At 29.6% G+C, this 27,831-nt stretch overlaps 1 protein-coding gene across 6 annotated transcripts in view; it reads left to right on the forward strand.

Moving 5' to 3' along the window:
* The window catches only part of LOC107444539 (uncharacterized), a 40,860-nt gene that overhangs the window by 6,085 nt on the left and 6,944 nt on the right, over positions 1-27,831 (forward strand). For 4 of the 6 annotated variants that reach the window (XM_087161609.1, XM_071182640.2, XM_087161607.1 and 1 more), the window contains exon 2: positions 24,965-25,043. In XM_087161609.1, the coding sequence (XP_087017735.1) occupies positions 24,965-25,043 (79 nt within the window). Of the gene's footprint in view, positions 1-15,219; positions 15,345-24,964; positions 25,044-27,831 lie in introns of those variants that run through there. The other 2 variants (XM_071182639.2, XM_087161608.1) reach the window with 2 other exon arrangements.

Here is a 27,831-nt window from a genome sequence, read left to right on the forward strand (position 1 = left end):
ATTAAAATAAAACTTGGTCCAAGCCTTATAACCCTTATTATTTCCTAACTATTCGAACACGGAGAAAACAATTATGTTAAAATTACCATAGAGTGCGGTAATGACATTTCTGATAAAAATAAATAAATAATTCTGGTATTAAATATTAAAATATGTGTAATTTAAATCATTCATTTGATATTTTCTCGTTCACATGATAACAGTTTGCCGAAAATTCTGGTTTTTATGATTATAGTTCTAATTACCACACATTAATTTTGTGAGGAATATCAAACTAAAAGGTAAACTTAACGAATAGATGGTTTTTGTGCACTGATCTGAGGAATCATGATGAAATTTCCAAATTTACCAAATTTTGCAACATATTATAAAACCATATTTTATTGTGACTCATTGCCAAATCGCTTCGAAATAAATAGCGAGATTTGAGGTGTTCCCGTAGAGTCAGAAACATGGTAAATGTTACCATATTCTGGTAGTTTCGACCATTTTTTCCCTCAGTTTTTGCTCTCCCTTGCTCACACAATATTAATTTCACCCAAATAATAAATAAATAAAAAAAAGGAAATCTTATATATCTTGTGAATTAATGATATGATTTTCAAGTACTTACTGCTTCAAGGTACATTAATTAACTCCTTAAAAAGCAGTGAAAAATATTATTAATGAGTAGTAAAGGTTTGCGTGGGGTCAAGACGAGTGACTGACACAGGGGAGCAGCTATTTTTACTTGTGTTCTATGCGTTCCTCCTATTGATCATTTTTCATCGAGTTTATTTGTATTTATAAACCCTGAGTTTATAAGTTCGGTTACTTATAAGCATAGTTCAAGTTTATGGCTAACCCCTTACAATAGGTAAAGCTGTATGAAATTCCCACCCATCCTTCCACCATTAAATGGTTTTTAAGAATCATATTTACTTTAGATACTAAACTAGCTTTATTTCCTTAAAAAAACAATCTCGATCTCAAACTAATTTGACTTAACAATACTAAAAACATCTTAAAAACATTTTTTTATATTATTATATAACCATCGATGAACTGTAGACCCAATTTTTGGGGTTTACGACTACTAATGTTCAACGCAGTAACCTTGTAATTTTGTACCCAACCCAGAAGACAAGAAAACTCTTGGATTAGTACCTCCAGAGGTATTGATTTGTTATGGGAATATGGAGGACTTTACGACTCGACAGATTTAACGTGAATCAGTCACCATTTACTATGCGGGGAGTCTTCGGCCGGCGGGGATCGAACCCACAAACTCTTGGTGATGGGCTCAGTGCCCTAGCAACCAGGCTATTCCGGCCTGATTGGTACGGTGTTAATTTTGCCGAAGGAAATGTATAACTTTACTGAACTAGTCATAGAATAAAGAGCCATTTTTCTTTATAACGTTTATCTCGTCCCGCTTAAGAAATATCAAAATATTATTTTTTTTACACATTTACGCCTTTTTACAATAAAAAAAACAGCTTACTCCACGCCCAAAGATTCATTAATTTTAGTTTTTTGAAATAAACGTAGTTTTTATTGAAGCAAATAAATTCCTTCGCCAGGAAAATTTCCTACTGCCCTTTAATTACACATCTGCTAAGAAGTGCTTAAACAAAAAATTTTTTTGCTCAATCTGCCATACAAATTGTCTCTTTGGCAATGAGAACTCGAAGTGTCGCCAAACACCAGAGATGCTAACTTGCTCCGGACAGCAAATATATATTTTAGAGTGGTAGTTTATCAATTGTGATTCTTGGTTAATTAAATTCAATTCAGTAAATTTTTATCCACCACTATTTCTAAACAATTCGTAGGCTTATATAATTCACCTCTTCATTGATCATATGCCATGCTACATGTTTTAAAAAGCAAGCAAAAATAGTCAAATATTTGCAAAATTTACCTTTAAGTTATTTACCGTTGTTTTAATTATTTTGACGCGTCCGGAGCAGTTGGCATCTCTGAAACACTGGAGAATTAGAAGCGAAACATACGCTGAAACCAAACGTTTTTTCCCATGAGTCTGTCACAGAATGGTTTTTTGGAATCTTCCCAAAAAAGAATTGTGTAACACCATTTTGTCGGAGTTGTCACGTAAATACGTGACCAGCATGTTGGGTGTCACTCCCATTGCAGACGATTTTGCTTTGGCAAGGTCTTCTTTCATTTGCTTTGTGAAAGAAGTGTGAAACTAAACACAGTGCTTAAATGAATTGAACACATTGTCTTCTGGCATGAATGGGCTTAATTAATTGTCTTAATTATTTCAGATAGAAAAATTGATTTAAAAAACACATTTTATTTTTTCAAAGCTTGTTTTTCCTATGCTGGATTTCTTAATACATGAAACTGTGTCAAGGTTGAAAATACTGTTGTTCGTGAGGATGGTTGGAATTTATCGGTTAGAGGGATTATGTGTTGGAGAACGTTTTTCCGAGTTAATGCCAACATGAACTTTGATCTCCACAATTGATACAATTAAAAATGCAATTGATTAGAAAAATACTTAGAGATTCTGCTGCCAGATTCCGGTTACGAAGTTCAATATCGCGATTCGTTGCTCCAAAAAATAGATATTTACTAGTGGTCCTGCCCCCCCTGCTCGCTAACGCTCGCCAACCTCCAAAAATTAATACGCAATCTTATATGATTTGCTTTGCAAACCAAGTTCGCTTCGCTTGCTACTAACTTAGGTACATTGCAAATGCGCAAAATTCTAAGAATTCAAAACAATCATTCAAATCCACATAACAACTTTTTAAAAAAAAAATTACATCTTTTTAGTAAATACTAAGTCATTAAAATAAATTTGAATTCAAATAAATGACATGTAATTCGTTAAACCTATTAGAAATGTGCTATAGTATAAAATCTTAAAGCGTAACAGCACGACTGAGACTCATTTTTCAATGAATAACTAATAACAATAATAAAACAAATAAATTCGTGATATAAATCAAAAAATGTCAAATAAATTCGTAATATATATTCGTAATAGTCGTGAAAAAAAAGCGCTTTCGACGGAATACTAAAATATAGATCTATCGACAAAGACTAATCACTTCTGCCTAGCTTAATAGTACGAGATTGCCGCAGCTGATAGGGTGAATTTCGGAAGAGATCCCATTTGATGAGAATGCTCTCTCTGGTTATTTCCGTTTCCGTTTTTGAAAGTACTATATGTTGAGCCACCTCAGCTAGATTTGGCATGTGACATTTTTAGAGGCAATCATCGGTCGATTTTCTAGCGTTGCCAATCGAGGAGTTGTAATGAGGCTTTTTTTTGTCGCTGTGTAAGAGAAATTTATATATAGATTATTATATCACGATATTGATTTATGAGATCCTAGTTTCAAACATAAGATATACATTATAGAAAAATTTATATATTTGTGGCGTTGACCACAAACAGAGTAAAGGAAACAAACATCGCCGTACTGTCAGATAAGGGAAGGGATAATTCCAAGAAAATTTGAAAGGGTCGGATTTATTAGAATGTTCATCCGATAGATTAGTTATAATTTATGTTTAATCTATATCAGAGTACAATGTATATAAAATGCATCAAAATTTTCCGTAAAATAATGTTTTGGTGTTCGAACCTTTTTTTAATAAAGCTTGATTTTATACCCACTTTACCCCACCTGACCCTATTAATTCGTTAAGGAGAAACGTAATAAAACGCTAATATCATTGTTGACATCAATGATAATTAGTTTTGGTAGTAGGGAACCGATTATCCGGAACGATTGGGACCATCGCTATTCCGGATAACTGATTTTTCCGGTTTGCTGAATCGCTACAGAAAGCCGTTTTTTTATTGTTAAACCCAGCTAAAAAAAATTTTTTTTTGGAAATAATCTTAAAAAGAAGAAAAAACGATGAAGTAATACACTAATGATTATTTCCAAAATGATGGTAAGATGAACATCTTTCAAAAAAGAAAGACAAATCCTAAAATCTTATGAGGAAAAAAAAAATTTTTTTTTAAATGGCGGGAAAATTTATCGAATTTCGTTCCGGTTTTTTGGTCTTCCGGTTTTCTGATTTCCGGATAACGGGTTCTGTACTGTAGTTACCAGTCGAAGTAAAAAAGTAAGCTATGTGCTAAAAGGCAAAAATAATGTAGAAAGGTACTAATTCATTTTAAAGGAAGCAGAGATTGTCGCCTAACTCAGAAATAAAAACTTTAAAAAAACATTTCGATCATAAAAAAAAATATTGAAAAAAGAATACATTTAAAATTGTATTCAGTCTAAATAAAGCCAACTTTACTGAACTAAAAAATATTATATTATATAATTGAAAGTATTTTAATAATAAAGAACTCACAAAAGCCGAAACATGTGTTAATTTATTGACCAAATATTAATTATATATTACCAAACAATTGAAGCGAATTAAATTTGACAATTCCCAATATTGAACAAAAAATTTTTAAATATGTTATCAAAACAACAGCCAAACCTCAACTTGCACGAAAAAGTCTTATACGAAACAAACTTTTAATGTCTCATCCTTTAAATACATTCTTCTGGTCCAACATCTTACGTTCAGAAATCTTTTTCTTGGCACAACATCTTACATTCGAAAGCATTCTTCTAGGCCCAACATCTGACATTCAGTAATCTTTCGCTTTATCCAACGTCGCAGCAATCAAAAACGTTCCATGCTAAATACTCAGACCGATGAATACTCATAATATTTTACACATTGTTTAAATTAACTATAAATTCTTAACGTAACAGATGCTGAAAATGATACAAGGTCAGAATTGATGCTTTGGTTTTTAATGCTATTTTGGAGGTACTGGCAGTAAATTTCAGCATCTTCTAAACAACCGCGCAATTATAACAATGATAAAAACCTTCTTAATAATGACTATTTATTTTAAAGAAATGTATGTTTTTATATGGAAATTATTTGGAATGATAATTTTTGTTACATTTTAATATTATTTGTGTATATAAAGATATATACAAAATTTATAATACTGTTCTACATACACATGGTATGTATTTCAAAATTAAAAATTTTAGATATTAAATTATTTTTAACTTTAAATATTTGTTTGCTTTTTAGATAGTTTTAGAAAAAAAAAATATTAGTCATTCTGAATGAAAATTTCAGAAATATATAAAATATTAAATTCATTTTAAATGGGATTAAGAAGTTATTACAATGCAATAACTGTGCAGTCGTTTGAAATATGCATGAAACTGCTTATACTATTCCTTTAAATATTTTTACAGAACATTTTTAGCCATTTTTAGAAACTAGTAGTATTTTTCTTCCTCAAAACTGTAATTTTGTTATTGCCAGAAATTATAAAAAAACAGTATTTCATTTCACTACTTTTACAGTGTAAATTTTCAAATCTGACTTCTTCTGGCGAAATTTTTTTGAAACTACATTTTCTATGCATCCTGTACGTAAATTAACTGTGCAGTATCTTATTTTATTTTTAACTATTTTTAGGTTTTAGTATTTTGCCAAATTTTTAAGAAACTTTATCTATACACATCCAATCTATCAAACTGAAATTCTTGTGTTGTATTTTACTATTTAAAACTTTAAATCTGCTTTGCCAAATTTTTATGAAAGTTGTGTCTTATTACTTTTTCTAATTTAAATTGAAATCTACTGCATCAAAGTTTTATGAGTATTCATCCCTTCATATCCTATATCTGCAATCCTGTCATTTCTGCAAAAATTCTCTCAATATTCCTTCTCATTTCCATTCAATGCTCTTCGTAAAAACTACCAATCTGTTATCTGTCCAAAAATCACCAAACCGTTTCTTTTTCTCATAATTTTGTAAAAGACATTTCAAATTTTACTTAACAATCAAGAATTTCGGAAAGATTTAATGCAAGTTGAGGTGTTTGAGAACAATCACTCCTAATTTCATCCGCAGCAAGCGAACATTCTGAGGAAGCGAGTGCTTGCAGCGCGAACAGCTTGTCCAATTCTTCGAATTGACGATCCTCTCATATGGCTGGACCGATGTTTCTGTGATATCATTGGTTTCTTTTGTGTAGATTCAATCACGTGGTCTTCCATATTTTCTACAAAGATTTTTTCTTCAGTGGTTTTAGATGTTACTCCTTGAAGAGTTGCTACAGTTGTTTCATCCCCTTTAAGACTACTGACACCTGATTCCACCACATCTTGATTTTCCTTCTCCATAAGAATATTATACAATTCTATGAATCCTTCATGGTTGTAAACTGGCTCATGGTCGGTACTCAGCATTTCTTCAGGATCGAGCAACTCATTCTCGAAATCAGTCCCAGAACATGATGTTTTAGACCAAGGACATGATGATTTTGTGCAAAGTTCGGCTAAGTCTACAGGTTGGTAATTAGGTGATCGTAAATAATCAGTGTAGGAGGTGATGGCAAGAAACTCCTCTTCACTGTCACTGGATTCTTCATCAGTCATTTGACTGCAATCAGATGGAATCTTTCTATTCGCATCTGGAACAATATTCGATGTTTCCCAACCGGCAATACTTGTTTCCTCAACATCAAGATCTTCTTGGGATGCTTCATCATCACTCAGATCATTATTTTGCGACTTTGATAGAAATTGATTGAAGACACCTTCCATTGATGCGATAACATGATGCAATTTCAACAATCCTTCATAGTTAGAATCAAACTCATCAGACGAGCTCAATACTTCCTCTGGATCAGGAGACTCATTTTCATAATCAGATGGTAAATGTTGTTTATGAGAGTTAGGTCTTGATGACTTTGAGCTATCGGAAGTAGATTCTTCGACAAATACTTGGATGGAATCAAAAGGACCCTTCTGTGAAAAATCTGCGACACTGACAGCTGTTTCAAAATCAGCAACACTAGATTTCTCAGCACTATGATGTTTAAAATCTCCGCGATCTTGTAACACAGCAGCGAAACCATCCTTTGCGTTTTTAATATCGCCGTATGCTTCCATATTAGGTTCGTCACTCAAGTCTGTCATTAAATGTCCATTCATATTTAAAATAACAAATTTAATTTGAGGAATTATATTTGCTTTCGAAATGGAAGTTTAATTCGTGAATCGCAATTCTCTTTATTGAAACAATGAACTTACAATAAAAGAATAAAAATGTTATTGTTAAGAAAGATATTTTTTTTTAATATTGTTGTACTTGTATAGGACTTTATTGTACTAGAATTTTCTTAATACATGAAATGAATACCAATAGTGAACAATAAAACTTCATTAATATATTGTTAAAATATAGAAATGGCTATTATTTTTCTGCTGCAAAAAAAAAAATTCTTCCTGTCTTTGATATTTCTAAAAAGCATTTTGATTGAAACACTACATTTTGTTCACGTTAAAAAAATAAAACTAGATGAATTAGAAATTGTTTTAACTTCATTATTTGTATACCTCAGGGCGTAAAATTTCAGTTCTAAAGTACTAGCCAGTCTAAACTTTTTGCTCGCCTCAGTTTTCACGAAAAATAACACAAACAAACAACTTTTAAAATGTTGACAGATGTAGTATAGATAAGAAATTTTAGTGGGGAAAAAACAACATAAGAATGCATCGGATGAAAAACTGATACACTTTTATAGCTAAAAAACACTGATATTACTTTAACCCTTTAAAGACCGGCGGATGGAGAGCGAAGCTCTTTTTCGGACCCTAAAATTCCGAGTAAAGGGAAAGTGGGGTAAAATCGGGTATCTAAGACTTAAAGGTCAGTTGCAGCTAATTTGTCCATCCTACAAACGGTCAGATATCAGCAAGATATTCATTGTTTAGTTGTATGAATATATCATTCCTGAAAAGTCAAGGATAGGATACACTACCTTTTTTTATTAACAGTTTTTTTTAAAAAAAACGTCAAATAACCCGGTCTTATCCCACTACAGACACCACTAGTGTGGTAAGACCATATATGGCAACGTTACTTTTAAAAAGTAACGAGTAAAAGTACAAGTATTTTTAAAAAAAGTAACGAGTAATAAGTAAAAAGTTTTTATTTTAAAAAGTAACGAGTAAAAAGTACAAGTACTAAACAAAAAAAGTAACGATTTAAAAGTACATTTTTAGGAAATCGAAAATTCAAAGTAACCTAAAATTTTATTGAATAATATTCTCATTTTCTTGCAAAATTATTATTTATTTAATTATTTTTAATTTTGAAAGTTATGGATATTAATTTATTTTTAAATTCGAAAAAATATTATATAATTTTATAATATAATCGTATAATATAATTTTAAAATCAAATATAATTTTAATATCATATTTTTAATGAATTTGCACGAAAAAGAAATTTTATCTATTGATCCTAATTTTTAGTTTATTATTTTTATTTATTTAAATTACCATTGATAAAATTGTTTTACTCTTTAGAAACGCGTTTTAAAAGCACAAACATAAACAAAGCAAACACGGGGTTACAGACAGCTTTGTGATCTTTGAGCTAGTAAAAAATAATTGAATGTGCAGTATAAGTTGAAACAGAAGGTATTTAAACACGAAGTTAGCTGTGAATGCATATATATTGCACATTAATTTTATAAATTAAAAAAAACATAAGCATTTTTTTAAAATTAAATTATTTTTTTTGGAAAACTTACCGAGTTTTAGAAAAAAGTAACGATTTCATTCGATATTTCCATTACAAATACTTGTACTTTTTCCCTAAAAAAGTAACGAAAGTACAAGTAAAAGTACCAAATTTAAAAAGTAACGAAGTACAAGTAAAAGTACGTACTTTTTACTTGTACCGGCGGTACAAGTAACGAAAGTAAAAGTACTGCCATATATGGGTAAGACCGGGTTATTGAGAGTCCACTAGTGGGGAAAGACCGGACCCTATGTTAACTCTGTGGAAAACGTAGAAATACTAGAATTTCAGTGAAAAATTAACAGAAATTTTTTATTTTATATGACGATTCAAGAATATTATACATGCAATTTTCATGCAATGTAGTTAGCTTCTCTTTCTGTTGCCCTGCACCTCTCGTAATCCCAGCATAGACATATATCAAGGAGGGAAGCAAGACCGGATAGAATCCGAAAGCAGAAGTATTCAAAACGAATTGTTTTTATAACTGTACTGACCAATAATAAGGGTAGTTATAAAACAAAAGAACACAAGACAGTTGACATAGTAAAGCAACATTATCTACACAAATGCGAACTCTTGGACATGGGTCCAGTGCCCTACCAGCCAGGCTATCCCGGCATTTGATCAAGTATTAGGAGAAATTTGCCTTCTTAGATGACTTTTTGATGGAACTAAGTGTTTGGACAGGTCGGTTATTTTACCGTAGTTTTACAAAGAAAATTTTAACAGTCTTGATGAATTTTCGAATGAATTATAAATTACTGAATTAATTGTTTAAATAACGTATATTTTGAATTTTTATACGAGAATTGTGCTTTTCTTTTCACCAGAAATGTCACTACCAATAATTACGGTAATTTCGCCATTTTTTTTATCTGTGAAAAAGTGCCTTAAACGTCTTTCGTCTTGAACTTCTTCTCCGTCTTTAAATTCTTTCGTCTTCTTTCTCGTCTTTCGTCTTTAAATTTTTTCGTCTTCCGTCTTTAAATTCTTTCTTCTTCTTTCACGTCTTTCGTCTTCTTTCACGTCTTTCGTCTTTAAATTCTTTCTTCTTCTTTCACGTCTTTCGTCTTTAAATTCTTTCTTCTTCAAAAATTACAGTCTTTATTCTTTTTGTCTTCGCAGGCACTAAAATTCTTCTTGGCAACTGTTCCATGGTTTAAGATACTCCGCACACGTTGTCGAGCAGTTTGGTCCTTCGTGATTCCCTTCTTTTACTACATCATAGGTATTTCCTCCTTTTACTCTTGTTATTTTGTAGGGGCCAAGGTACTTAGGTTTTAGCTTCAAATGAGGTCCAAATTGGGTTCTTTTGATGGCGACCAAATTTCCAATTTCGTACGATTTTGGCTCCTTTCTTCTTAAATTATAGGTCTTTTTATTTTCTTGTTGAATTTTAAAAATTTGTTGCTTTGCGTTTTTTCTTAGTTCCTCTCTTTGGGCATCAAAATGAGACTGAAATTCAATTTCGATCATTTCCTTTAGTTTTCCCAGTCCATTAGTGTTCATTTTTGTCCCAAAAAGCAATTCAAATGGAGTAGTGTCTATGCTTCTTTGATAGGTTGAATTTATCGCTTGTTGAACTTTATTTGTATGCTTGTACCATTCAGCTGGATTTTCTAGGGATAATTTTGAAAGAATCGATATGATGGTTTGATTAATACGCTCTACTTGTCCGTTAGCTCTTGGTAAACCTGTTGTTATTAAATGATGTTTAATATTTTCTTTCGAGCAATAATCAGCAAATTCACTGGAGGTAAATGTTGTACCCCTATCTGAAATTATCTGGGAAGGACTTCCAAATACAGTTTTTTGGATTTCTAGTTTAGCTAAAGTTTCAGCTGACGTAGTAGTCTTCGTGGGATAAATCCATACAAACTTGGTAAAAGCATCTATTATCGCTAACACATATTTATAATTTTTATGGGTGCTCTCCAAAGGTCCGAGATGATCAATATGAAAAGTTTTCAAAGGCACATCTTCTTTATGCAATGGATGCAATAGTCCTTCTTTCTTTCCTCTTTTATGATTCACGAGTATGCAGTGAACACAATTTGCTATGATGTTTTCTATTTTCTGTCTAAGTTTAGGTATGAAATAATATTCTTCGATTTCTTTTTCCGTATATTTAATTCCTGAATGTCCTTTCTCATGAGCTGTTCTTATAATTTCGATTTGCATATTTTCTGGCACAACCACCAATTCTTTGCCATCAACAAATTTATACAAAATTCCATTTCTATTGCAATAATCTTCATAATTCGAAATTTTAAGTAGTTCTTTTATAGTCTTAATTCCAGTATCTTTATCTTGGGCTGATCTGAGTTTTGGTAAAATATTATCGACGGTAACACAAAATACATTAATTGGAGATCGACTAAGGGCGTCTACGTGAGCCATCTTATTTCCAGAACGATGCTCAATTAAATAGTTGAATTCTTGCAGCAAAAGTGCCCAACGAGCTACACGAGTTGACAAATCTCGTTTTGACATAGTCTTTTCAAAAGCAGCACAGTCAGTAATTATTTTGAATGGAATACCTAACAGATAGATGCGAAATTTCTTAAGGGCTTCTACGATAGCAAGAGCTTCAAGTTCGTAGCTGGAATACTTTTTTTCAGCATCAGTCGTTTTTCTACTCATATAGTAAGTGGGGTGAAAATGTTTTTCATCAGGGGGTTTTTGCATTAAAATGGCAGCATATCCTTCTAAACTGGCGTCTGTGTGTAATTCAGTTTCATATTTAGGGTTATATATTGAAAGAACAGGATTTTGGGCTAACAAAGATTTTAATTGATTAAAGGCTTTCTTTTCTTCAATGCTAAATTTAAACTTACGATCTTTTTTTAGCAGGTCACTCAACGGTCTAGCTATTATAGAATAGTTCGGAATGAATTTTCAGAAGTGGGATTCGCGAAAAAATTGATTCACGAAAAATTGGATGAAGTAAAAATTGATAGTGAATGAATGGATTATGAAAAAGTGAGATTCTAGAAAAATTGATGAATGAAAAAATTGATGATGAAAAAACTGGATTGTGAATAAATTGATAGTGAAAAAAATTGAACTGTGAAGAAATTTCATTTTGAATTGAAAACAATTTTCATTTTTCTCGAAACAAATACTTTTCATTCTCGTGAACAAAAAATAACCAAATGACGTTGTGATGAAACTTTCGTTTCTTGTTTAAGCTCATATCTGCAACAACAATTGGGGTATGTACATTTTTTTCATTGATTTAAAATGATTCTTAACGATATTAAGCAAGTAAGCAAAGCATTGAAGAATTTTAAGACTGACAAAATAAAACTTCTACATAAGTTTATTTTCGATGTAGAAGGCGATCGGTCAAACAGAAAACGATTAAGAAATTTTAATGGTTTCAGTTTTATTTTGGATAGCGAAGAATTTAAAAATAAATTGAAAAATATCGAAAAAGAATTTACTCTTAATCAGTTAATAACTGTTTCCAATATTCTAAATATTTCGTATGAAGGCAATAAAACAGAAATTGCAACAAACATATTGACCTTGCTAACCGATTTGAGTAAACTCTCTCATATCGTTAATGACGACGCCCACACGTCTAGCTCCTGTGAGTCAGACGATGACTCCATGGAACACATAAACAATCAAAACGAAACTGAAACTTTAACTAAGAAGAAAGAGAATGATTTTTCAATGCTGTGCAATAATGAAAATAAAAACATTGATTCTTGCTTAAGAGATAAAAATAATGCCTGTAGAAATTTTGAATTTCAAAATGTTGCTATTAATTATTCTGATATCGAAAGTACTATTTCTAAGTATAATGCAGAATCGCATGAAAATATTGTTAATTGGATCGAACATTTTGAAAATATTTCAAAATTGTTTAATTTGTCTGATTTACAAAAGTTTATTTTTGCGAAAAGATCTCTTGGTGGTAACGCCTCTTTATTTGTCAGAACTGTCCCGGAAATAAATTCATGGCAAAAATTAAAAGAAGCTTTGATTGATGAATTTTCTTTTGAAATTAATTCTGCTAATTTGCATGATCTTTTGAATCGACGTAGAATGAAGGATTCTGAATCCGCTCAAGAATATTATTTAAAGATGAAAGAGATCTGTAATTTCGGAAAAATAGATGATGCTGCTTTTATGCATTATGTAATTAAAGGGATTAATGATAAACATGAAAACAAAATTGTTTTGTACGGCTGCAAAAATTTGTCCGAATTTAAAAAAAGGTTTTTTACGTCCTTTTCATTACGTCTAAAAAACGTCATTTTTATTCCTTAATTTATCCAGTGCATAATTTCATTTCAAAGGATTTGAATTTATGATATATACAAGGGTAGAGATAGAGCATACAGCAAGTTACGGTGAAATTCTAAAAAATTAATACTTAATACGATATATTTTTAAAAAAAATTTAAAAAAGCAAGATTTATTAAGCAAATAAATTTCTGCGATGCGGAAAATGCTTTTATTTACATATAGTTTGACATGACTCGCATTAGTTCAATCGATGCAGGTAATAAAGATTTGAAAACATATATTAATAAAGCAAGGCTATTAACTTTAATTGTTCTAAAAATGTTTACTTTTATCTGTTGGTTTTGTTACGCAAAACCTTTTTGACAAAAAGATATCATTATCTAAAAAAAAGTCAATTACATCCTTATTTCAGATTTTAAGTGGCAAGATAAAAGTCAGATTACGTCTTTTTTAACATTGCCAGATTTTTTTTCTCATTTTCCACAACATTCCTTTTTGTTATTAATTTCACTTAAACTCGAAGCATGCCTAGAGTGATGAAAATATAATAAGCGTAATCAAAGAATAATGATAAAATATTAAACATAAAAACATGAATTAGACTTTAATTTTTGTAAACGTTTCTTTTTAAAGCTGTTTGTTTTGAATATACAGGAATATTTTTTAAAAAATAATACTTTTGAAATAAGGATCATAAGTTACTGTTCTAACATAATAAAAGTTTTGTATAAAAGCTTTATAATTACATTAAGACGTGTCAAATTCAGTTGAGTTTAGTACAAACGTACATTATTTTAAGAAAAAAAAAATTCAAGGTAATAATTTTAATTAATAAAAGATTATGATTACTAATAAAACTGTAAATTATCGAACTTTTTTTTGCAAATTAGCATTTTTAAACAAGAATATTTTTTTGCAAATTAATATTATTAAAATTACTAAAATTATTAATGTATACATATTGGACTTTATGCCAGTAAATGAGATAATAAAATTATATTTGGATGTTGAATATTATCAGTCATGGATAGGAGAATATTAAATATTTCAAAGCAAATAAGAGAACAATTATAATTAAGACCAAAAAACAGAATTTTAAGTAATTAATGAAACTTATTGGAAACGTTCAGGACAAGCCGTAATACAAAACAAAGTATAACACAATAACCCAATAGGTTCAATTGTGAGCTTGATATTGAAAAGATTGGTAGGCCTCTAAAGATATGAATAAGCTGGAACAAAATGATCAAAATTGCATTTAAAATTTGTGATGATTAAATCAAATGACTGAACATACTAAAATCAACAAATAACGCTTTTAAAAAGAGAGTGAGTGATTTTTCTACTAACAATATAACGATAGGGAAAGAACTGTACTCACCACTATGTTATCACTAACACTAATATATAAGGAGAAATATCAATACACCAAAGCAACAAGAAAGAAATTTTTTTGGCATGATAAAATTATAATTTGATTGGAAAAAAACAAAATTAAATCATTAGAAAACTTAAACACATTTAGTTGTCATATATTTACCTCATACTGGATAACCTGGTTGGTAGGTTGAGCCGTGTCTAAGAGGTCTTGAGTTTGATCCCTGTTGACTGAAGACTTCCCGAGTACAAAGGGTGACTGGTGCACACTATATATATCGGGGTCACAAAGTCCTCCAAGTTCCCATAACAAATCAATACCTCTGGAGGGTACTGGATCGGAAATTTATCATGCTCTGATTCAGATCGAAAATACGATCTGCGGATGGATGCTGTGTGGATGTGTTTTTCCTGAAAAACGGGCTGTGACGTAGGTGTGTCGTAGAAGTCTAATTTTCGGCTATAGATGGCGTTACTGAAAAACAAGAAGAAGCATATTTCTGTTGCCTTAATGGTATATAACCAGCATCAATGGCATACAATCCATATACATTATAGTGTGTTACAATATTGAAGTACTTATTATACCGTCGACCATTTTCACCAACAACGCACCAAAATCATTTTTGGTTTCTTCAAAATTAATTTTTACGAAATAATTATAAAGAAATAGACAAAATACAAACGTAATATATTGCACGCAAAAATTTTTTTGAGATACTTCTACTGTCACTGCAGAATATTTTGATAATTAGCTTAAAATTTTTTTTCATAAAAACGAATAAATTGATACCCCACCTTGTTCAAAAAAATATTCTTTTTAATCCTTACATCAGATCTTGTTGCATCTCTTTCTATTTAACTACTAATTTTTATCTCTCAATAGATGGCGCAGTGTTCGCGTATTAGACAGGAGTAAACAGTTTTTAATTTTTCTCTTTAGTGTATTTGTTTGTCGTCGTTCTATTAAGTTTGTAATAAAAAGTTTTAAAAGTAGGCTCGCACTGAATCTATTCAACAGCCTAAGTAATATTTCTCGTCTTCTTTACAGATCTTCATGTTTTAAAAATTTTCTCGCCTTTAGACCATCATAAAACGTTTAATGGTAAAAAAAAATCATGATTTTTTTTTTTTACTTTACTACTTAAGTATAGATTCCTTTTCTTCCTCAAAAAAAATCTTTCTTTAATCCTTACAGAAGATGTTGTTTCATCTCCTTCCAGTAAACTACTAATTTTTATCTCAATAGATGGCGCAGTGTGCGCATCTTAGAAGGAAGCTAAGAGTTTTTTATTTTACTCTTCAGTAGTGATGTGCCAATCGATTCATTAAAATGAATCGATTCTTTTTAATCGATTCACTTAATTGAGTCGATTTGTGAATCGACTCTTCGATTCTTTTTTTTTTCTTCTTTTTTTTTAGTAAATCTATGAAATCGTTGCATGTAAGAAAGTTCGAAGATGCAACTGAGATCGTTCTTGGTACCCACAAAATGATTTCCCTATCATTTTCGCTTAAATCCACGAATTTTTTTAATATACAGAGATTAATCCTTTAAAGAGCATTTTCTCCGAATGCTGTTATCGCTCCTCTGTTAAAGGGCGAGGAAATATGAAAACTTGATTGAATATACATATTTTTGAAAAAAATTCACTACTCAGGTTCCCTTTAATTTTGAAAGGTGATCAGATATGCGATTGACGCATCCGAATGGACTGTTTTTTTTAGGGGCCGTTCCCGCTGAATGCAAAATATTTGCGTTTGCGAATAAGATCCTGATTGGTCAAACATATTAGCATGCGTGAAATTCACCAATCAGGAACTCAAAACCATTATTCAGGTAAAAATACGTGCATTTTTTACTGTTTCCAGTGGAAATAACCCTTTAAAGTCTAATAAAGGTGGTTGGCTCGCTGCCTACAAAGCGAGCTATAAGCAAATGTATCAATACTGTATCATAATGCATTCTTATTTTGATTTTCGCGCTTGATCATAAAAATGTATGTTTTATTAGTTTCTTTAAAAAAATTTTTTTACTTCTGTGTAAATTAAATTTTAAATAAATTCTTAGTGTTTCAATTGCTATGATGTACATCCCCAAATAATTGTATTGGCAATGCAATGAAATCACTATACCTGAAAAACAAACAACCTGAAGAGAAGTGGTATTTTTTCCTTAAAGAAGAAAAACAAGTTTTGGAATTTTAAAAAAGTGTTATACTTTTCTGGAAGAAAAAGTGACTGAAATTTTTTTACTATATTTGGAGAAATTTTTATCATTAGAAAAAAATGCACAAATTTCTGCTGCTCACTTTGAAACCAAGGAGGCGGATTCCTTTCAATACCCAGTTCTTCATCATTCCTTTTTTTTCTCCAGAAGAAGTGCATGGATTTGAAAAAAGATTGCCTATAATAGTCTTTTAAAAGTTGATTGCGTACCTGTTTCAGTGAAATATTTTGAGTCATCCATAAAAAATGTCTTGCATTTGACTATACACAAAGTATATTCTAGATCTCCCTATTAGTGGAAATTATGAATGATAAAAGATTTTTCTTTGATTAATAAAAGCAAATTTTATTCATTAGACTTTCATTACTTGATGTATTTATTTCTATTGCTAACTATTTTTTATTCTTGTGGTTGTTTATGTTAAACTTGTTTTTGATTCAGAAATGCACATTTCTTTAAAATGATTCATTTTATTTGTAACAGAAAGATATAGCCATTCAAACAACATAGAATTCTTGAAATTTAACTGTATGTAAAAAAAAAATATATAGCTAAGAAATTATTATGGAAAGATTATAAAACTGATTAAAGATTTTCACATTGATACAAAAATACTATGACATACCTTCAAATTATCTTGTTGCACTTTTTCATTAAGTAAACTTAAATTCCTATACCATGATTATGAAAATAACTTTTAAAATTTTTCAGTATATATACAAGTAGTACATACAATATGTATGCATACAATTAATTTCTTCACATAACAAATATAAATTTATATTCATAAAATGTGATAAATAACTCTAAATTTTTTTTACATCTTAACTTCTTTATTAACTTAACATAAATTCTCAAAGAATCAATGTGATATATAATTTTAATACTTTTTGATATATACTAGTTATCTTCATTTAATTTACATAAATTTTTATACAATTATGATATATACCTGTAAATATATATACATATATAAATGCTTGAAATTTCATATTCAATTTATAACAGCAGTTAAATACTAAAATAAATATGAAGTAGTTTTTATTCTTCGAGGATAAATTTTTATAACATTCTCAAAACTTGATGTTTCTTGCAAATTTATTTTAAATCATTAAATTGGAATAAATTACTGATAATAATTATCAAGTAATATGATGAATATTCTCTCATTAAAAAGATATAAAATTCTTGAAAAATGAATTTTATAAATAACACTAAATTTTTACTATAAAGAGCAGTAATATTTTTCAATTATATAGCATAAATTTTCATACAATGAATATGGTAAATGCCTCTTAAATTTTTCAATATACATGAAATTTTTGCTCAACTTATAAGAACAGTTAAAAGCAAAAAGTATAAAAAAGTGCTTAATCTTCAAAAATAAATACAATGAATATGATATATACCTCTAAAACTTAAATATGTACATATATATAAATGCTTGATATTTCGTGTTCAACTTATAACAGCAGTTAAATACGAAAATAAGATAAATATAAAATAATTCTTATTCTTCAAGAATAAATTTTTATAACATTCTCGAATATTGATGTTTGATTTTAATTGCAAATTTATTTTAAATCATTAAATTGGAATAAATTGCTAATAATAAATATCAAGTATGATGAATATTCTCTCATTAAAAAGATATAAAATTCTTGAAAAATGAATTTTATAAATAACACTAAATTTTTACTATAAAGAGCAGTAATATTTTTCAATAATTTAACATAAATTTTCATACAATAAATATGGTAAATGCCTCTTAAATTTATCAATATACATGAAATTTTTGCTCAACTTATAAGAACAGTTAAATACGAAAATGTAAAAAAGTGCATATTCTTCAAAAATAAATACAATGAATATGATTTTTATACAATGAATATGATATATACCTCTAAAACTTAAATATGTACATATATATAAATGCTTGATATTTCATGTTCAACTTATAACAGCAGTTAAATACGAAAATGAAATAAATATAAAATAATTCTTCAAGAATGAATTTTTATAACATTCTCGAAACTTGATGTTTGATGTTTCTTGCAAATTTATTTTAATCATTTTTTATTTTAAACCAAATTTATTTAAACTTTTATCAAACGAAGAATCAGTACTTATGTTACAAATTTGAATTTAAAAACAAAATTTCTGTTACCTTTGAGGGCTTTAATCGATTTCTGCGATCTGTGATAATTTGCCCACTTTTGGAAAAAAGTCTTTCACAGGGTACAGATGTGGCTGGAATTGGGAGATATTTTTTCATCATTTGAAAGAGACGAGGATAAACAGATTTTCTGTCTTTCCACCAAGAAAGGGGATTCTCCTTTCTTCTAATTAAGGGCTCCTCCAAATATTTGTCGACCTCAACTCTGCTAGCTGCTAAAGGATTAGTTGGCAGCAATTTCTTAACTTTACTATCAAAGTCATTCCATATAGATGAAGATGGAGTTGGTTCGTTTGGCTCGGTCGCACTCTCAAAATTTTCAATAACTTCTGTCATAATCCGACTAGCTTTTTCTGCCAGGGAATCAATACCTCTTTTAAGTGCAATTTCATCACTGAAACCTTGTTTCTTGAATCTTGGGTCTAACAATGTAGATAAAGCTAGTGTTTCGGATCTCTCTGCATTAGAATATATTATTAATTTTAATTTCATTTTCTCTATAACGGTTTTTATCTCTTTATTGAGTGTGATATCGATTAATAATTTGTTGAGGAATTTAAAAATGCTATTGCTTATTACTATTACTTTCGAAATTGTTACTTGTTTTTCACTGCTGAACTCTGTTGTAATTTCTTCAAACACTTTAAGAATTTCAATTAATTTATTTAAAATGTTCCATTCTTCATCTGAAAATTGTATTAATTTTGGATGTGAAATAAGGGCTATTGTTGAAATTACTGCATCCCTAATTGTTTGCAGCCTTATTAACATAAAATAAGTTGAATTCCATCTTGTTGTTATATCAATCTTCAATTTTAGTGGAGGAAGTCCCATTTGAGTACATGTTGAGAGCAATTTTGCCGAAGCTGTTGGGCTCCTCCTGAAATGTTCAACAATTCCTCTAACTTTATCCAAAATTTTTTCCACTTCTTTCAGCCCTGCTTGAACAGCAATGTTCAAAGAGTGCGCAAAGCAGGAAACATGAGTCCATTGACATAAACGAACAGCTGCTTTCATATTGGCAGCATTGTCTGTTGTTACACAAATAATTTTCGATAAGTTCCATTTTTTTACTACACGTGAAAATTCTCTACACAGATTGTCTGCAGAGTGACTCTCTGGCATTTCAAAGCATTCCAATAAAAAAGTTTTTAAATTACATTCACTATCGATAAAATGGGAGGTTATTGCTATATAGCTTTGATTTGCCGATGAAGTCCACGCATCTGTTGTTAAAGCGACTCCTATTATGCCAGGGTCCGATATTTCACTTTTTATCATAGCCATTGTTTTCTCATAAACAGATGGGATTAAACTAGTTGTTAGAACTTTTCTGCTAGGCAAATTGTAGGAATTGTTAAGCATCCCAATAAATTTTTTAAATTCTTTATCCTCTACAATAGAAAGGGGGTGGTATTCTTTACATACCATTTTCACTAATTGATTGTCCAATAGTTTCCTTTGTGGGACATTTATTGGACGTGGAAAATAGCTTGCTATATTTCCTTGAACCTTTCTTTGTTGCATGATTTCTGTGTCATGTGAAGTACTTGCAGTATCCACATTCATGTGAATCTCTTCTGGGTTCTCATAATCTACGTTCGTCGGAGAATCTTCAGTGATAGCAGTCTCTGGATTGGTCTGTTTTTGTCTTTTAAACTTAGTAAATGGATGTTTTGAGCTCATATGCCGCATTAAATTACTCGTTGAAGATTTTGAAAATGTAATTATTTTTTTACATATTGAACATTTGGCTTTATTATCTCCCAGATCGCAGAAATGGGTCCAAATTTCGCTGCGCTTACGCGATTCCATTATTTCAATATTTACGAGAATACATATAAGCTTCTTTAACACGCAGCATCGAGATGAGCAAAGAACTGATACTGAACTGATTCCAACAGTTGCTTAAAAACAGAAAGAAAACGAATATTGAGGGGAAAGTAAGAAATTCCTACCCCTTAACTCCGGATTTGTCGCAAAAATACCCTCCCCCACTTCCCATTTCAAAAGCGCGACAAATCCGAAGTCAGTAAATGAAGAAACTGCCATTTCAACTGGGCCTCATTACTGAGGTCAGCCAAATATTAAATTATAACGCATAACACTTTCGCTTTTCTTTTCATCTTTTCAGCAGGATGCGGGGGAAGTTGATTTTGTCGGCTAGAAAGAGCCGAAAAAAACCCCTTTGCGGTTGCAATTGGAGTCCTCCTCACCCATCACCCTTTGTACAAGACCTCCGCCGTAACCCCCGAAAAGATCCGCCGTAATCCCTTTCTCCTCGCATCCGCCGGTTACGCCTCCGCCCTGTCCACTTGGGGAAATTAAGTACCCTCACAGCTGTCCACTTCAGTCAACGCCCTGTGAATTTCGGTTTGTCTTTCCCATTAACTACTAAATTCCGCCGGACACAGCTAATCCATAAGAATTTAGGAAAAAAAATTGAAGAGAAATCAATGGTTATTTTTCTATTACTTAAACTATATGTTAATCTTCAAATTAAGTTCTGAGACGATATTTTTTTAATCAAAAATTCAAAGTAACATGTTTAGCCTCCTTTCTATCGAGGCAAATTACTTTGAATAAGAATCCCTACATGTTCCATCAATCTGACATTTAAATGATTTTAATGATGATATAAATTTGTTTATACAAAAATAATCATTAAAAATACATAATTTATTTCTTGAAAATTTATCTAATTAAATACAGCCAATACTCTATATGGTAAATGTTAATAAAACAAATACTCACAAGTCATTACAAAAAAAGTTATTAGATTTGACCTCCTAGAATGAGAATCTCGGATACAACGATTGTGACACTCTTCCTTTATTCAAAAGGAATAACACATTTAATGCTCGGAAATATTAATTTAAATAATTTCTTTAGTGGAAGTATTTTGTTTCGAAAGCATTAGAAATGATGACGCCTATTTTCAAACTGACATTCACGGAAATAAAAAATGCAGCACAAAATTTCAGTCCTTAATTTGCAATGAATAATTAAGACCGAAAGTTCTAATGGGAGCTTAAATAACATTACGACGGTGGCATAGAAAACAGGACTTGCGTATCGGTCGTTATTATGGAAGAGTCGTTATAAGAGGAGGTCCTGCAAATGAGTATAGACACAACAATCAATACTATTTTTAAAATATTTGATTAGAGGAAGGAAAATTTTCATCGTTTTGTCTTAATCTAATTTTATCTTAAATTTGGTTTTATGCCCAAAAGTTATAATAAAATAAATAAATAAAAAAAAAATTCTTTTTAAAAAAAATTACCAGTTATACACCCGTATTTATAATTGAAAAGGTGAAGGGTGTGAAATGTGTCTAAAAATTATCCAAAAAAAAAAAAAAAAAAATATCCATCCTCCCAGCATTAAAAAATATTTACGCTAAATATTAAAATTTTTTACAATCAACTATTTTTCAACCATTAAGAAAAGAAAAAATAAATTAAAAAAAAAGTTTAAAAAAAATAAATAAACAAAAGAAAAAAAAATTTTTGAACTTTTTTTAAAAAAAATTTATTTTTCCTAAAAATGACTTTGGTTACTACCCCTCTTCATAACTCCTCCATCCCTCTGCAGGTATCCCTTAATGTTAAATCAGAGTTCCGCGAAACACCTTTTGGGAACTACTAATCTAGGCAATACTAATAATTATATATATATATATATATATATATATATATATATATATATATATATATATATATATATATATATATATATATATATATATATATATTAATATTTGTTTAAAAATTATTTAATATAAAGACAATAATTAATAATAAAGATATTCGCAAAAAATTAAAACGGTAAATTCACTTATAATAATGAAAAAAATTCTAAATGTATGACGTGAAACAAAATAATAAATAGTTAAATTACGTTTTAATACTTAAAAAATTAAAACTTGAAAAAATGAGAGGATGTGAATTGATATTCAATAAGTTTGTCTAAAAGTATTCCTAACAAAAAATAAATAAATAAATAAAATAAAATATATCCCTCCCCCACCAGCATTAAAAAAATATTTACTCTAAATACTCAAATTTTTCGCAATAAACAGTTTTCCAACCCCTTAAAAAATAAATTAATATTTTTTTTTATCCTTTTCTTAAAAAAAAAAAAAAAAAAAACTGTCCTTTTTTCAAAAATTTTAGTTTTATGCCCCTCAGCATAACCCCCATCCCTCTGAAGGTATCTTTTAATTTTAGAAAATAAGATAATAGCGAAAAGAATCGATTCGTTTCACAAAACAGTTCTTTTAATGTTAAAAGATATAAAACCGCTCAAATGAATCATTTAAACAGTTCAGTGAATCGAATGCAATGTTAAAGTATAGGAAAACGACTCAAAAGAACTGATTGGAAGTCCAAATCAACTCTTTGAGCCGATATCAATGTTAAGAGATACGAAATGACTCAAATGAATCGTTTAGAAGTTCAATTCAACTCTTTGAGCCGATTTCAATGTTAAGGGATAGGAAACAGTTCAAAAGAATCGATTCATTTGGCTTTATGATTCTTTTAATGCTAAGAGATAGGCAAACAGTTCATTGACTCGTTTATTCGACTCTTGATTCTTTTTCTCGCATTCGGCTCATTTTTAACCAATCAGAGGATCGTTCATTCGATTCTCGACTCTTTTTGTCTCATTCAACTCATTTTCAACCAATCAGAGATTTGCATTCATACGTAAGTTCATTACCCAATCAGCGCAACGGTTTCATTTTCCGTAGCTCTCGCTCCTTGGCATAGAATAAACGATAACACAAAACTCTGCTTTACTTCATATTTATTGAAATTTATAAATTGAAAACTATTCATCTTTTGAAAAAATTTGCTCTTTAATATTGAAGGACTGAAAAGTAATATCTGAGCTTTGCAGCTTTAATATCTTTTTTATTTGTAAGGAAGAACCGAAACTGTAGAAGACAGCTTTTCAGTTATTGTTGCCATTTTCAAATTGTTGTTTATCAAAAGAATTTATTAATTTCGCAGATGAAAAAAAAAGAGAGAGAGTGATGCACACTTTTCACAGCATCAGAATGCAGTCCGTATTGCATTAATAGCATTTTTAATTCCCTTCATCCTTCAAGTGAGTCCACTTTATTAATCACCTCTGGAAACCAGCTGTGCGCTAACGTTGACATCAGGGCCATTCTCATTGGATGCGATTTTTTCGCTTGCGAAAACTCTCACACATACGAGTACCTTATTGGCAAGTTGTTCGCATGTAAATATTTTCAACCAATCAGATTGCCATTCACATGATGCTCGAATGAGAATGAACCTGTGTCTATTCGATTGAATTGGGATTTTGGCAAGTTCCAATGTATAAATGAAATGGTGCATCAAATGCTTATGCGGATGTTTAGTAAGTATAAGTACTAACTTTGAATAAGCTTATAAAGCGTAGAGTGCAAAATATTGTCAAAAAAAAAAAAAAAAAAAAAAGAATCGATTCTTTTTCAAAAGTGAACTTGATGAATCGATTCACAAAAAAGAGTTGATTGAAATATCGATTCGTTCGTTTTTCGCACATCACTACTCTTCAGTGTATTTGTTTGTAGTCGTTCTATTAAGTTAGTAAAAAAAAGTTTTAAAAACAGGCTCGCGTTGAAGTCATTTTTACTGATCTTCATGTTTTAGAAATTTTCTCATCTTTAGACCATCATGAGTTGTTTAATGGTAAAAAAAAATAATAAAAATCTTTTTTCTTTTCGTCAAATCAAAATCACGATTATAAAATTATTAAAAAATGATAGACATAGGAGGGAGGTTATTCTCAGAAAACCGTTGGTGTTGCGAAAAATTCGGAGAAAAATTAGCCTTTTCCTTAAAATCAAAAACGTTTTTTTTTTCTTCTTTTTTTTTCTTCCTTGTAGCTCTGTAATTGTTTATAGCAAAATATATTACATGAAAAAAACGAATACTTTTTTAAAGAAAATACTTTTTTTTTCTTCCTTGTAGCTCTGTAATTGTTTATAGCAAAATATATTACATGAAAAAAACGAATACTTTTTTAAAGAAAATACTTTTTTTTTCTTCCTTGTAGCTCTGTAATTGTTTATAGCAAAATATATTACATGAAAAAAACGAATACTTTTTTAAAGAAACACAACAATACACACAATATTTTATACAAAGAAAAATTTTTAAAAATTGCTATATTTGGAAAATATTTAAAATAAACAATGGAAAATACATTAGTGAATAATTTTTTTTTTAAAATGTTGCATTTTCTTTACTTTCAAATCATGTGTTATTTGCGTTACAGCTTTTTTTTTGTTGCTTTTTAGATGAACTTGAGCATCTTGTTCACATTTATACTTCTACTACCTGTGATATACTGTAATAAAGATCACCATGAGGATCATGGTATGTAATGCTTCTTATCATTCTGATTATATCCTGATCAGTTATCCTGATCACTTTATCCTGATCAGTTAAAAGCTTGAGGTTTTTGACTTATCGCATAGTCAGGTGGGAATAATTTGATTAAAAGTGAATCTTAAAAAAAATGGAAGTATGACATATAACGCTTTGATATATATTAATATGTTTATTTTTTTAATTTTATTGGATTTTATTGTTTTTATTTTATAACTGTCGTTGAACAGTCGATCAAATGCTTTGGGTTTAAGACTACTATTGTTCAAATATGTGTCCTTGTAATTTTGAACTCCATCCAGAAGACAAAGGAACTCCTGGATAAAGTATTGTGAGAAATTTGCCTTCGTGGAGGACTTTTTGATGAAACTAACCTATTTAAAGAATCAAGAATTCAAATCCTTTGAAAAAGAAAGATATTTATTTAAAGGAAATGCGTTTTGATGCTTGATTTCATAACTTTAAATATCACACAGTTGAATTACCATGAGTAGGCTCTCGAACTATTAAAGTAGGGTTCAAGTGCTTATGAATCCGATCATTAGATCAAAAGTTATTCAAAATGTTTTATTTTTCGCGCACTGCACAGATCACTTCATTATCACTGCCTTAAAAAGACAATTACGGAATATTTTCCAAAAATAAAATACAAAAAAAAAATCCACACATTAATGTCCTAATATTAATATTTGTTAAAGAAAAACATTATCCAAATATCGCGAACTAACAGTGAGGAAGGATGGTTTAGAAATATCGAAACCCCTATGTTTTCAGAAGAGGTTTTACTAATCAGCTGTACTTCTTCGGCAATCAAACTGGTTTTAAAGAGTTTTAACTTGACCATCAACGATTCAGTCAGATTTCGTTTACACATTTATTATTTTTTCTTCGTGAACCCTAGTGCACATTGGACCTCCTTTATCTTTAATTTTGACCAGGATTTCAAAAGTATATATTTAGGATGGTGATTACAGAACATGCATGCCGATTCTTAAATAAAATGTGATGGGAAGAAATAGTTAATTTGGTTTCTTGCGAATTACTTAGATATTTCTTGTTAAAAAAATGGAAGTTAATGACTGTTTATAATATTTGGTAATAAATTGATTATTTAATTTTGAATAAGTGCTTTGCTTTACTTGTAATGGAATCCATAAAATATAAACCATGTATATTTATACATATTTAAGATATATTGTCAAAACTGGTTTTTAGCAAAATGCCGAGATAAAATGTATTAAAAGAACCGAAATATTCGAGAAAAAAGAAATTGTCAAAGAAAGTTTATAATCGATAGTTTCAAGTTTAAAGCTTTTACGAAGAATCCGCTGTTATAGACTTAAAATGGTCAAGCGCTTAAAGCTAAAGTTTAAAAAGTTCTTGCTCGTAAAATTCGTTTGAGGCAAATAGGAAAAAAATTAAAACTAAACTTAGATTTTTAGGACATAACTCTCTTTTGCTTTATGTGTTCATTTTTTAGATTTTTAGACCTTTTTTAACATTTTAAGTTAATTTTTTTTTCATTTTCAGGCCATTTTTTTTAGATTGTTGGGTATTTTCTTTGTAATGTTGGGTAATTTTAATTCCATTTTACAACTTTCAACCATTTTAAGTGATTTATTCAATTTATTTCATTACAATTTCCAAGAAAATGGCACATTTTTCACACTTGAAAGGAGCTTTTTATAAAGACAGAAAACAGAAGTAACTTCTGAAAATATTATTGTAGAGGGGGGTGTAGTGGCTTAGTTTTTGGAAAGGGTTTGGGTGAAAGGGTTGTACTATTTGTACCATAATTAGGTTGTAGAAATTAAAAAGTTTTCATTATTCATTTTTTGTAATTTAAACATTACGTTTAGAATATTAATTCACAAAATGTGTTAGTATTTAATTCGCAAAATGTCATAATGTCAAATAAATTTTTCCATACACGATTTATTAATAATAAATATGAAGATAGAAATTCTATGCATGGTAACATTTAATATAATTAAAAATTGCTATATTTATGATTTTTAGTATTTTGTATTCTTAGGATAGTAATTTGTAAATTGAATAATGTAAATTTAAAAAGTTCTTTCAGTAAAAGTACGTTTTTAAATTACGTTATTTAAACGAAAACAACTTACAAAAATTTTAAAACCTGCCACCACACTTAATCAATGATTGGTAAAAAAAGGCTACAATTTTATGACATAAATGGGAAGTTTTTCCTATGGGGCATTTTACAGCCCTCACTCTTGATAAACAACAGAATTCTAAAAATCGATTTAATTCTTTAGTTTGTAATTCTTTAGTTTTGTTGTTGTTTAGTTTAGTTTGTTTAGTTGTGTATTCACTCGGATATTAGTGTAAAGTATTCTGGATAAAAAGCATCCACATTTTTATACTCTGTCACTAAACCACTAAAAAACCACTAAACACTTTTTATTAATAATAATAATGATAAAAATTACTCTAGAGTAGTAAACATTGAGAGCCCTCAATAATTTAATATTTATAGAAGTTAATTCGCGTAACAATATGTAGATGGCGCTTGAGAGACGAAAATGATTTTACTTCTACAAAGAATAATGTGAACGCAATTTCCTTATTTATCCAGTAACTCATTTCTATTCTAGAACATGGTTTCATTTTATTCTTTGAAATATATATTCGATTGAACTTACTGAGCAAATTTTTAAACTTTAAAATATTTTGTGTCTTTAAATTTCAGGTTTTAAAAATACTATAAAATTTAAATTTCGGTAACTTAGTCAACAGAATATACTTAAAA

This window comes from Parasteatoda tepidariorum, chromosome 4 (genome assembly GCF_982258835.1).
Source record: "Parasteatoda tepidariorum strain Cologne lab strain chromosome 4, Ptep-v5.0, whole genome shotgun sequence".
NCBI lineage: Eukaryota > Metazoa > Arthropoda > Arachnida > Araneae > Theridiidae > Parasteatoda > Parasteatoda tepidariorum.